The sequence below is a fragment of the Chanodichthys erythropterus genome, chromosome 16 (assembly GCF_024489055.1).
Source record: "Chanodichthys erythropterus isolate Z2021 chromosome 16, ASM2448905v1, whole genome shotgun sequence".
Taxonomy (NCBI): Eukaryota; Metazoa; Chordata; class Actinopteri; order Cypriniformes; family Xenocyprididae; genus Chanodichthys; species Chanodichthys erythropterus.
Window position 1 is genome coordinate 23,861,841 of NC_090236.1, and position 13,036 is coordinate 23,874,876.

The following is a 13,036-nucleotide window of genomic DNA, read 5'->3' on the forward strand; positions in this document are numbered from 1 at the left end:
TATAAGTTACATGTCTATCTCTTCTCTGGATGAAGGTCCTTGGGAATGTGAAATCAAAATACTGGTTTTTGGTATTGTGGCAAACTTCTTATTGTGGCGAACCTATTATTGTAAAATCATGCTTAAAATACCAATTGACCTCATATAATTCGCAATGTCTGTATCTGTACTTAAAGGATTAGTTCACTTTCAAATAAAAATTTCCTGATAATTTACTCACCCCCATGTCATCCAAGATGTTCATGTCTTTCTTTCTTCAGTCGAAAAGAAATTAAGGTTTTTGAGGAAAACATTCCAGGATTTTTTCTCCATATAGTGGACTTCAATGGAGCCCAAACGGTTGAAGGTAAAAATTACAGTTTACTGTGATCCCAGACAAGAAATAAGGATCTTATCTAGAGAAACCATCGTTCATTTTCTAAAAAAAATAAATAAAAAGATTTATACATTTTAACCATAAATGCTCATCTTGAACTAGCTCTCTTCTTCTCTATTAGAATTCCGGCAGTGTAGACACTGCTAGGTGTATTACTGCCCTCCACAGGTTAGGGTAGAAGAACTAAATTGTCATATACAATATGCTAGTGCAAGTATATAACAATTCAAACTTTAACCTGTAGACGGCAGTAATACACTGTCTACACTGCCTGAATTCAAATAGAGAATAAGAGAGCTAGTTCAAGATGAGCATTTATGGTTAAAATGTATCATTTAAAAAAAAATAAAGAAAATGAGCGATGGTTTCTCTAGATAAGACCCTTATTCCTCATCTGGGATCGTGTAGAACGTTTTGAAGCTGCAATGAAACTGTAATTTTGACCTTCAACCGTTTGGGCTCCATTGAAGTCCACTATATGAAGAAAAAACCTGTAATGTTTTCATCAAAAACCTTAATTTCTTTTCGACTGAAGAAAGAAAGAAAGACATGAACATCTTGGATGACATGGGGGTGAGTAAATTATCAGGAAATTTTCATTTGAAAGTGAAGTAGTCCTTTAAGTTGTTTACAGTGCGAGTGATAGTTTGATTTAAATGTGTTTTAGCTCGTTGATTCGCGCTGTTTGCGTAAACGAAGTGTTTGATTGGTCCACTGGGCGTTGACGTAAGAATTCCCTCTGCAATTCACGCTCGAATGCTCGCACTGTACACAGATTCGTTCTGGTTTGTCTGGTCGTGTCGCCGGTTTACGGTGTACTGGAGATGGAGGAGGTCTTGGATCTGAAACTCTGCCTCCTCTCCCCCTGACTGTCATCGACAAACAACGTGGGACGCTGGAATTTGTTATACCACACCACAGAGACTTTTGCACTGCTTTTTATACACCGTCGCGTCACAAGTACATCTCGTGTATCGCGGAGCTGGAAAATATGTGTAAACTACTGACAGCGATAAAATAAACATTGCACTATCACCCGCGGTTAAGTACTCACAAATGTCATGCACTGTTCAAGAGCCTTTGCCTTCTATGACATTCAGAGGACTTCATAACAACCAGCATGAAGCAGATAGGTACCGTTAGAACGTTGTGCCTGTTTTAAAGAACTTTTAAACTTGTAAACATGGAAGAGACTGACGCTGGGAACGGTACTGGGACGCAGGGCTGTGAGCCGGAGCGTTCTGGAGACGGGGGACTGGATGAGGTGCAGATGCATCTCGCCTGCCTACCGGAGCGATACATGAGGGCTAAGTTTTCCCTCTCCGCCTACATGTTTTGTTGGACAGTAGTGAAGTTGTGTCAGGTAAGGAAGGCATGTTGCATTTGAAACCACAGTCTGAAGTAATAAACAATATTTATATGCTTTACAGTAAAGTCTGGCCCAAAACAGTAATAATGTTCTGCATAGTCTTAGGGATTGTTTAGGTATAAATCAAAAATATTTTGTTTTCTTTGGGTAGTTGACACATAATACTGATACATCTAAACTGACATGAATTAACACACCAAAAATTATTTTCTTACTCAGTATTTTAGTCATATTTTACAGTAGAAATATCTAAATATTCTTAAATCAAAATACTTGAGAAACAAAATGACAAAATTAAGTGACTGTATGCTTAAAACAAGAAGAAAAGCTTTGAAGTAAGGTTAATTTTCTTACACATTGGCAGATTTTTTTTTCTATTAAGTATACTATAAACTATATACTTAATTTTGATATTTTTTTCATAAAACATGAATATATCAACTAATTTTGATCCTCAGTTAAATATATCATGCTTTTAGATAGCTTTTAGATAGAATGTTTAGATATCTGTACTGAAAAACAAGACAAAAATACTAAGAAGAAAATATCTAGATAATTTTTGCCTTATAGGAGAGAAAGTGTATATCTCAGGTGCTGTATCACCATTTTGTTTTACTTTTTTTTTTTTGGCAGTTCACTTAAATAGCTGTACAGAATGACAAATTAATTTTAAGTAGAAATGTCAAATAATAAGTGGTCATAAAAACTGTAGGTATAATTATTATGTTTTATTATATTTATTTATAATTATTATATATGATTATTATACATTTTTGAATGTACTGTACTTGACAGTATTGTAACAGTATCTAAAGCACTATTAATAACAATAATAGTACCCCCCCCCCCCCCAAGACAATATTCAATGTTTAATTTTGTGCTGCTTTATTTTTGTTTTTCATTTTTATTTTTTTTAGCAATTTGATTGTTAATTTAACTAAATACTCATCTTAGAGTTCCCCTGGTTGAGAACCACTGATGTAGATTATATTGTGGTCTTGTTCTTAACAGATGGTGAAATCTGCCTCACAGTAGATTCACTCCCAGTCAGAAAGTTTAAATTGCTTTGAGTGGAGTCAGACCCTCCACCTGCTTCAACCCAGGGGGTCTGTTAAGCTCATCAGTATTTAACTCTCCAGCCCATCACCTCAATCACACCCCTTTTATACCCCAGTCGTAATATGGTATGAGGCAGTTGAAGGTGTGACATCATCATCTATCAGGCCATTGTATGTCCATTGAAAAGTTGTTGGGGGTCTGTGAAAACTAAGGATAATCTCCCAAAAATTGTTAAGGTTGAATGTAATTGTAATGATTACTATGCCCTTGATTAAATCATAGCTGATCTGATCTCCTTGAGTCTAACAAGTTAATTCAAAACACAATTTCCACTTAATTAACACTTGCTTTTTCAGTTTGATTAGACCTATTATTTTGTATTGGCTCCATATTTGCCTGGAAAAATGCAGCCAAGTCCTTGAACCTGTTCCAACAGTGGAGTGTTTCTCAGGGCACTGAAACGTCTGTAATGGCTGGCTGACTGCTTCCATGCGCTATCCCCTCTACCAGCCTTTGAACTGCTGTCATTTGAACCTTTCCATGAATGTAAAAGCTGTAAACCGCAAGAACTGCTCAAGGTTTATGACCTATTAGGGGTTTATCTGGGGTTTAGCATCTTTTATTCTAAGCAAGGCGTAGCTAAAGAACCTCTGCATGCCCAAACATCAGCAACAAAATGGTTTGCTAGAATTGTTTGAATAAAAGACTGCAATTTGTATTATTAGTATTTTTTAGTTTCAATAAGCCGCAGTGAGCCTATGTATTTGGTTTACAATCTGACAACTTAATCTGGTTTAATGAAAGATTATATAAATACTGTACCTATAGTCTTTACCTTTTTAGCATTCTTGCAACGAAACAGAGCCGGCTGCCTTAGGTCAGAGGTCACAGCACAACCTTGAACTGGTTTTAATTGTTTTGAATGGTGAAAGAATGAACACCAACTTTAAAGTCCAGCAGGATTTTTTTTTTAGTGGTGGAGAACCATATGGAGGGCTGGTAGATCAAACAAAGGCATGTATTTATTAAGACATTTATGACTGAACAGAAGTTGCACAAGAAACAGTAGCTTTTAACAAGCACCATGGGTTATCTTTTTCTGTTTAATGTTTATTTGGTAACATTACTTTTAACTATAGTAGGCTTTAAAACTAATTTCATTGTAAAAGACCTGTTTTACCTCAAAAGAAGTCATAATACTATAGGTATGGGCTGTGCATTCATAAAATCTGGTTTACCTCACCCTAATTAAACAGTAAAATATCTTATGATTGTTCCAGTTATGCCGTACCAGTTCCTTGTGGTTTATGTTCATGTCAACAATTTGCTGTAAGGCTAATGCATGCCTTGCTTATGTTATTTTCAGAATTGTTGGTACTTTAATTCAAAACACACCTTGAAACCGTCTTGTATATGTTTCCTTTTTGTTTGTCTCCAGAGATTAAGCCCGTCTGCAGTTCTTCCCCAGGTAAGTTCAGTCTTACTTTTGAGTCAGAGTTCGATGAACCGTATTTTACTCTTCAAATTTAATGCCTATAGAGAAAAAACACCTAATTCATATGGACTAAATCATCACCATAATTCTTACTCATTTAATTTAGATGACAGATTTTAATGTTGCTGCAGTGAAATAGTTTGAGCTCATTGTCTAATATATGCCCAATACTGTTAGATCTGCCATTTTCCATTTAATATGAGGATTCATTCATTTGAATTTAATCCCAATAAGTGTCATTCAGCCAAAGGGTTTGATGTAATCATCACTGAGGAGCAAACATGCACCATCAGGACATATTGTACTTTTTCTTCATATATGCTGCCAACAGCTTATCTGCCTTTACCCCGTAGAGGCTGTGTCTTAACTTGTCGGATGTTGCTAAGGAGTTTTGCAATGCATTGAGTTGAAGTGTCTGCAGATGGTTGCTGCACTCTTCTTCTGACACAGAAGATTTGCAGTGTGTCATGTTGTTTTGATCAGGTATGAACAGGCCAGAAAATTACGTTGGTTTTATTCATTGCGGTCTCTTAGATAATGGAATTATTAGTCCTGATAATTTACCACTCCTTCCTACACCAGCTGATTCCTGTCACACAATTTGTTCGCTTCCATTCTTGTTTTATTGAAATGTTGCCTAATATTGTTGCATAAAAGTTTTCATTCAATAGGAATTAATAGGTAGTTCATATAGTCATTATGAATGCTTGTTCCCAGGTGCTTGTTATGTCTGTTTCATTCATACTGGAAGCTGGAGGGCTCCTTCATGCAGAAAGTACAAATATGTCAAAAGAAGTAATAAAACTTATGATGTTCCAAGAAATTCCTTTTTCAAGACATATAACAGCTTAAAAAAATCACAAGAGGTAATACTGGTGTATTTTATGTTGTAGAATAAAACTTGAAAGTATCTTGAGCTTGTGTTAACCATAGACCTTATTTCTGTCATTTAACCAAAAACGCATTAAGAAAAACCCCATTGATTCGGGATGATGGAACTGGAAGTTCTAAAATGCTAACTTGTTTCAGAGATTTGGCCTACAAAAATGCGTCATCCGTGCTGCGCTCTATTAAAAGAATAAAGAAACACTTTGACTTGTTAAATATGAAGACAATAAACACACGACTACAACAATTTTATCTGTGTTCTTAAAGCCATCTCTTGTATTTTAATAAGTATATTAATGCAGTGTTCATCGATATAGCATTAATTACATTATAGTATACTACAAAATAATATATTGATTCTGCCTCATTCTGTTATAAGAAGCCAGATACCAATTTTCAGATACCAAATGGAAGTTATTTCAAACACTTAACTGATATTATGAAGTGAGTTTGGAGTAAAAACATGCAATGTTTGGCATGTTTTGCTTTTCAAATGCACATCATAAGTGACTCAAACTCACAGCACTTGCAGAGATTAAAGGTGCCATTGAATGTTTTTTTACAAGATGTAATATAAGTCTAAGGTGTCCCCTGAATGTGTCTGTGAAGTTTCAGCTCAAAATACCCCATAGATTTTTTTAAATTAATTTTTTTAACTGCCTATTTTGGGGCATAATTAGAAATGCGCTGATTCAGGTTGCGGTCCCTTTAAATCACGCGCTCTCCGCCCCCCAGAGTTTGTGCTTGCCTTAAACAGTGCCAAAGACTATAGAATAACAGACAGTGCATAAACAAAGCTAATATAACCCTCAAAATGGATCTTTACAATGTGTCGTCATGCATGCGGCATGCATGCGTCGGATTATGTGAGTATTGTATACTGTTATATTGTTTACATTTGATTTTGAATGAATTTGAGGCTGTGCTCCGTGGCTAACGGCTAATGCTACACTGCTGGAGAGATTTATAAAGAATGAAGATGCGTTTATGCATTATACAGACTGCAAGTGTTTATTAATGAAAATAGCAATGGCTCTTGTCTCCGTGAATACAGTAAGAAACAATGGTTTAGCATGTTGATGTTGATGGCAACATGCTAACGAAACATTTAGAAAGGCAGTTTACAAATATCACTAAAAATATCATGTTATCATGGATCATGTCAGTTATTATCGCTCCATCTGCCATTTTTCGCTATTGTCCTTGCTTGCTTACCTAGTCTGATGATTCAGCTGTGCACATCCAGACGTTAATACTGGCTGCCCTTGTCTAATGCCTCAATCATGGGCTGGCATATGCAAATATTGGGGGCGTACACCCCGACTGTTACGCAACAGTCAGTGTTATGTTGAGATTCGCCTGTTCTTCGGAGGTCTTTTAAACAAATGAGATTTATATAAGAAGGAGGAAACAATGGAGTTTGAGACTCACTGTTTGTCATTTCCATGTACTGAACTCTTGTTATTTGACTATGCCAAGATAAATTAAATTTTTAATTCTAGGGCACCTTTAAGCAGCATTTACTGAAACGATTGAGTTTATTTTATTTAATTAAAAATCACAGCCTTTTTTATTTCATAATCGCACTAAGCCAAATAGTAATTTCAGTTTTATTTAGATTGTTCGTGCAGCCCTAGTAGGAAACCTTGATAAGAGTGGCATTTGTCCTAACATTTGATATTTTGTAGTGACCTCAGCAATGACAATCTTAACCCTGTAAAGCATGACATATGAAATAATAATAGTCTGAAAAATCTTTTATATTTTTTTTTTATTTGAACAGTTTATTGAACCTTTAGACAAAGTCTAAAAATAAGAATAAAAATGTTTTTTTTTTTTTTTTTGAGTATCATATTTGATACATTAGGTTTTTGTGGCTCACATATTATGATATAGGTGAATATGGAGCTCATACTTGAGGGGTAAAATTTTTTAACATGTTGATTTAGAGGCCTTAGAAATTTGTGCATCAAATATGATAAAGCTTTATAGGCTTAAAGTGTTAGTTCACCCAAAAATGAAATTTCTGTCATTAAGTTTCACCTTCATGTCGTTCCAAACCCACAAGACCTTTGTTCATCTTCGAAACACAGATTAAGATATTTTTGATGAAATCCGAGAGGGTTTTTTCTTTTAATCTCCCATAGAAAGCAACAAAATTACCACATTCAATGTCCAGAGAAGTAGTAAAGACATTGTTAAAATAGTCAATGTGACTACAGTGGTTCAACTTTAATGAAGCGATGAGAATACTTTTTGAGTACAAAATGATGTTATTGAACAATTTTTCCTCTTCCCTGTCAGTTTTCTATGCAGTTGACGTAGTGAATGCATTGCAGCGCTTCCAGGTTCTACGTCAGAATGCCGACTCTATATTGGCCAGCTCCTGCGTCAGCATCACACGCAATACTGAGCCAGCATTCGTACGTAAACATGGAAGCTCTGCACTACGAGGAAGAATTGTTGAACAACATCATTATTTTTGTTTTGTTTTTGTGCACAAAAAGTATTCTCGTCGCTTCATAACATTAAGGTTGAACCACTGTAGTCACATCGACTATTTTAACAATTTCTTTACTACTTCTCTGGACCTTGATACTACTTCTTTAGACCTTGAATTTGTTAATTTATTTGCTTTATATGGGGAAAAAAACTCTTAATTTGTGTTCTGAAGATGAACAAAGGGATTGCAGGTTTGGAACAACATGAGGGTGAGTACTTAATGACAGAAATTTCATTTTTGGGAGAACTAAAGTATGTTGAGATAAGCATATAGCATACAGTTGTGAATTTGACCCATTTATCCTGGCATCTTTGTTGTTCTTCTGGTTGGTTGAGTAGTGAAGGATTCGTCACACTTCTTGGTTTCGTGTTTTTGATGTGCAGGCTGTTAGATTTGTGCCTTACACATTGATTTGATTTTTGTGTCATTTGACCATAAAACCTTTCATTGTGAGCTCAGTTGTGGCTCTTTTGAGTGCCATGGCATCAACCGTCCTTCATTGGCTAGTGTTATGCAGAGCTCTTGATATGGTTGACAGCTGCACCTTTACTCCATTCTCCACTACTGAACCTTGTATATTCCACAAAATGATCTTGGCCTCGCTGTGCTTCTGTCACAGATCTTATTCAGGCTGAGAGTTTGAAGCACAATCTTTCAGTCACTGTCTGAATGATTTATGTAGCTTTCTGTTCTTGATAGTTGAGCCAGTTGTGCCTTTTGCAACATTCAGACATGCTTTGGCTGTACCTTATTTTAGCTGTAGCTAATTATCTTTCAATAAAGCAGTTAAGTTAAGAGCTTCTACAAGATCACTGATACACTATTGTTCAAATATTTGAGGTCGATAAGATACAATATTTTTTAAAGAAGTCTTTTACGCCCACCAAGGCTTTGTTTATTGGATCAAATATACAGTAAAAACAGTAATATTGTGAAACATTATTACAATTTATTTTATTAATTGATGAATAGAATGTTTAAAAGACCAGCCTTTACATGAAATAGAAAATCAAAATAATAAAATTTGTAATTCAGTAAAATATGAGAATTAGTCTCTAATCATACAGTTTTATATAATTACATAATTATGTATATGTAAAATGATAGATAAAATAAAATAATGAATCATGTTATCTTAAATAAAACTTTTAAATGAAGGTAAAAACAGTTGCTTTTAATGAAAGGGTTTTTGCAGAAGTTGAAATATTGGCAGAATTTCGTGCTTTTCCAGCTCAGCTCCAATCTCTGTCTTCATGTCTCAGCTTGTACCTATTTTACAGTAATAAACTCAGCTGTGTCACTTAAATCATCTCCTAGGCATTTAGCCTTTGAGTATTATGTGTGTCTTTCACAATACAGGGCGACATTTAATTTAAAATAGGTCTGAGTGTTTAAAATGTAGACAATGTAGAGATTTTGGGATTTAACTTTGTACAAATGCATAGTTGTATATAGATCTAATGGTTCCATCTGCACAGTTTACACTTAGTTTAGACTTATGAAAATCAGGGTTATATATAGTGTATGTTTTACAAAAAGTATTTACATGCTTTAAACGGCATACCATTATATTCAGCAAGCCTGGAGATATATTCTTGGATTTCTGGTCACATGCTCCTCTGAAGTATGCTTTGAAGGGCTGTGCCCTACAGGCAGTGCAAGCTAGAAGCATGAGTTATAATGCCACAAACATGCAAATAATGCTACATCAGTCATAAACTCCCACATTAGCTCTAATAATAGTCCATAATCACCTAAAGTTGCTGTGGACCGGAGGAGTAACCTGTCACATCTCTCCTGACCCAGTGCTGAACCTCAGAGCTGGCTTTAGACCGCTGCATTGGCTGCGGCAAACTCTCATGTGGCAAGCGGATGATAGCCACGGACTGCCAGAGTAAACTTCACCATGGGTAAAGTTTTCTGGATACACGCTCCATAATTACTCTCCTTAGACTTCTTTAGACAATGGGTTAAACACTACTGTACTCACTAAAAATGTCTGGGAACCACAGAGATGTGAAAAGAGGAGCGAAAGAGAGTTGGCAGTAGTTGTATTGTTTCTATGCTTTGGATCGTTCATCTGTGGATTAGCTGGAATGACAGTGTGTTTTGTCCGTGCATTTGAAGTTCAGCATAGTGTCGCATTTTTACGTGGTCCGATAATCAGTCAGGCATCGGAAAGAGCTCCTCATTATCATGTACCACCCCACTTGCATTGTGACCTCTTTCAGCTTCTGACTGACAACTTCCCTCTGTGCTTGCACCCCCTCAACCCGCCCAACACTGAATAACTGATTTTGATCACTCGCAGTAATAAAAGTCACATGCCTGCCTGGAACAATGGCCTTTCATTTGGTGGTTGCATTCATTATGACCATAATATGTTAGTATTTAACACAAGATTCATGCTTCATGCTAGGTGAGACAGACAGAGAGAGAGAGAGAGAGAGAGAGAGAGAGTTATTCAGGGGTATTCGTTATGGCCTAAACAAAGAGATCTGGAAGTGCTTGCTTTTCTTTTCATTCCCCCTTCTTTTAGAATAAAGCGACTTCTCACGCACACTCTTCTTCTTTGGAGGTAGTTGCCGCAGGCGAAGGGCTGCAGGAGGTGTGCCAGATTTGTACTGGCAAGCTGTTGTATTTATTTCCTTTCACCTTTAAGAACTAAAACCTGCAGCATATAGACTTCATTTATGAATGCTGACCTGTGGATAATGATTTTGTTGAGTACCAATCAGATGAATGTAATTGGCCTTTTCAAAGGGAAATGATGCTTTCTTCCTCTCATAATTGGTCAGTGATTTTCAACCAAATGGATTACTTGGAAAGATTTCTAATTTGTTAAACCTAGAAAACAGAAATTACAACAAAATGAATGGATTAAAAATTAAACTATAGTAATAATAATAACAACAAAAAGTAATAACAAAAGACTGCCAGTGTGCATTAGTGGTGGGAATTTTTCAGTGATTGGAGTGAACGTTACACTGTTAATGAATCATTCACTCAACCAGTTCATTAAAAAATGATTAATTCAAGAAACAAATCACGCAAACGTATTTACGCGTGAGTCATTAAATTATTATCTTAAAGGTGGTGTGTATATTTTTTCAGCTACACTGTTTGGAAGTTAGTCGGCCGATACCAACAACAAATGTCTAACCAATCAGCATTAGGGGGTGTGTGACGGTCGAGGAGAGAGAACAAGCAAGAGGGAGATTTGAAAATAATAATAATAAAAAAATGCAGAACGAGAGATGGGACACAATACAAAAGAGCTCAAAAGAATATCACTGGAATGAAGGTTTATGACTGGGCAAGCGCTTTTGGACACGCGTTTAGGTAGGTAGGCGAGAGGTAAGTGGGAAGGCCTGAAAACAGACATGGAGGCTGCTTTGATTCCTTCTCATGTAATTAACACTTGGTTTTGGTTGTCTGGAGCTGCTGTGCTGTTTGCGGCTACTTGTTTGTATTTACTCTTGTGAACAGTACGTTCATTTTTTGTGCTTCCTTGTCGTTCGTTCACCATCTGCACTTTATTTTTCGTGAAGCATTTTGTTGCACGTCAGCTGTGATAAACAGATATCCACACGCTTTGTGTATGTAACAGTGTTTAGCATCATTGGTAGTGGATTCGCCTTGCATGCCAGCAGCGATCAGGCTGGGGAGCAGGGTGGATAGGATGGGAGTGTGAGTTTTGGAGGCGGAGCAATGAAGAGAGGGGTGGGTTTGTTTGGGTTGATTTCAAATATCAACAGTGTTCAACAACAAATTTGAGAAATCGCATACAGGGCCTTTAACCAATTCATTCAAAAACACTGATTCTTTCAGGAAAGTCACTGCTGTGTTCATGCTTCGTGTTGTTAAAAGTACAGACCGCGATACCAAATCGGTACTGAAATTTTAAAAATGTGACACTTTGAGCACTGTTGAGCAGATTTGTAAACACCTCTGATTGGCCATTGTAGCCAATCACAGACATATCTGATGACCGCGTGAACACAAAGGCCAATCAGAGGTGTTTACGAATCCACTCAACGGTGCTCACATTTTTGAAATTTCAGTACCGACTTGGTATCATGGTCGGTACTTTTGGCAGCACTATTCATGCAGACTTTAAAGGGACAAGTGAAGGGAATCTTGACCTGTCTGATGTTTGTTTAAAAGTGAATCATTTTAATAGTGGCTAGTAATATTTAGTAATGTTATTGCCAAAGCTCTGGTGTCACTGAAACATTAATGGGCTATGGAGTTACTTAATAAGACAAAAAACACTGCTTTTTTTGTGAAACACTGCTCTAAATAATTGAGGTGAATCATTCCCTTTCACTTGATAGAAAGCTTTTTATTTTCCTTCCTCTATTGTCCACCTGGCCTTGATGTTTTATCTCTTGAAAACATAGCACTTTTTTGTGTAAACCTCACGAGGATACATTGCCATGCAAACACCCAGTAGTCTAAATAAAAAGAGCACACAGACTTTACCTGTCAGACCGCACAGAGAAATGATTAGCATCCTCCAGGCGAAAAGTAGAAGGGAACCCGCTCCCCTGCGATTGGTCTCTCTCCCTCTCTTTATTCAGAAAACCTGAATTTCTTAGCGCCATCAGGCTGTCCTGACTGGCCCTTTTCTCTTATTCCGTTTTTTCCTCCCTCTTTTGCTCTGTGTTTTGGGATGGGCTTCCTCCTTCCTCCTCCTTTGTTTTCGTGTCACTGTTTGAGCCACAGGCTGTGGAGTGAGTGCACTGGAAGTCTCAGTGCTTGAGGAGCAGTCAGGGCGATGAATGGACTCTGGGAGCCAGTCTGGCTGAACTCGGATCAGCTTTCTGAGAAGAGTGGCTGTTAGGATGCCAAACAGAGGCATGGCACAGGTATGTCTGAGAACTACTTGATGTAAATCTTCTTGTGTTCAGTTTAACAATCCATTTTCTTTCTGGACATGCGGTGACTATTGCAATGTTTCTCTGGTTTCTGTACTTCAAAAGTCTCATTGATGTATACTTTGGAGTGCAGACACCTGTAAAGAGGTCAAACACATTGTTCTTTGTTCAGCCATGTTATTTTACACCATGCTGTAATGTAGCCGCCAATGTGTTTTGTTTTACACTGAGAGGATTTAGCCATTTTCTTTATATTTTATGATTTAATCCATTATTGATAGAACAACTACTGCAGTTGTGCTCTCCGGTTTTCTATAGTTAAGACAATAAATTGTTATTGTATATATAAGTAGGCTATATCACATTTGGATGGATTACTTAATAAAACACCATTGTTTAGATGTGAAGCCTGTAAAAATCTCATGGATTCCATTGATTCGTCACACAGTTCTGGCGTTGTGAACTC

General features: G+C 36.7%; 1 protein-coding gene across 4 annotated transcripts in view; it reads left to right on the top strand.

The window, feature by feature from the left end:
• The first annotated feature begins 1,374 nt into the window (after positions 1 to 1,374).
• arhgef4 (Rho guanine nucleotide exchange factor (GEF) 4) overlaps positions 1,375 to 13,036 on the top strand; it is a 102,841-nt gene continuing 91,179 nt past the window's right edge. For 3 of the 4 annotated variants that reach the window (XM_067362132.1, XM_067362134.1, XM_067362136.1), the window contains exons 1-2: positions 1,375 to 1,739; positions 4,243 to 4,272. In XM_067362132.1, the coding sequence (XP_067218233.1) occupies positions 1,560 to 1,739; positions 4,243 to 4,272 (210 nt within the window). In that variant the 5' untranslated portion in view covers positions 1,375 to 1,559. The remainder of the gene's footprint in view (positions 1,740 to 4,242; positions 4,273 to 13,036) is intronic. The other variant, XM_067362133.1, reaches the window with a different exon arrangement.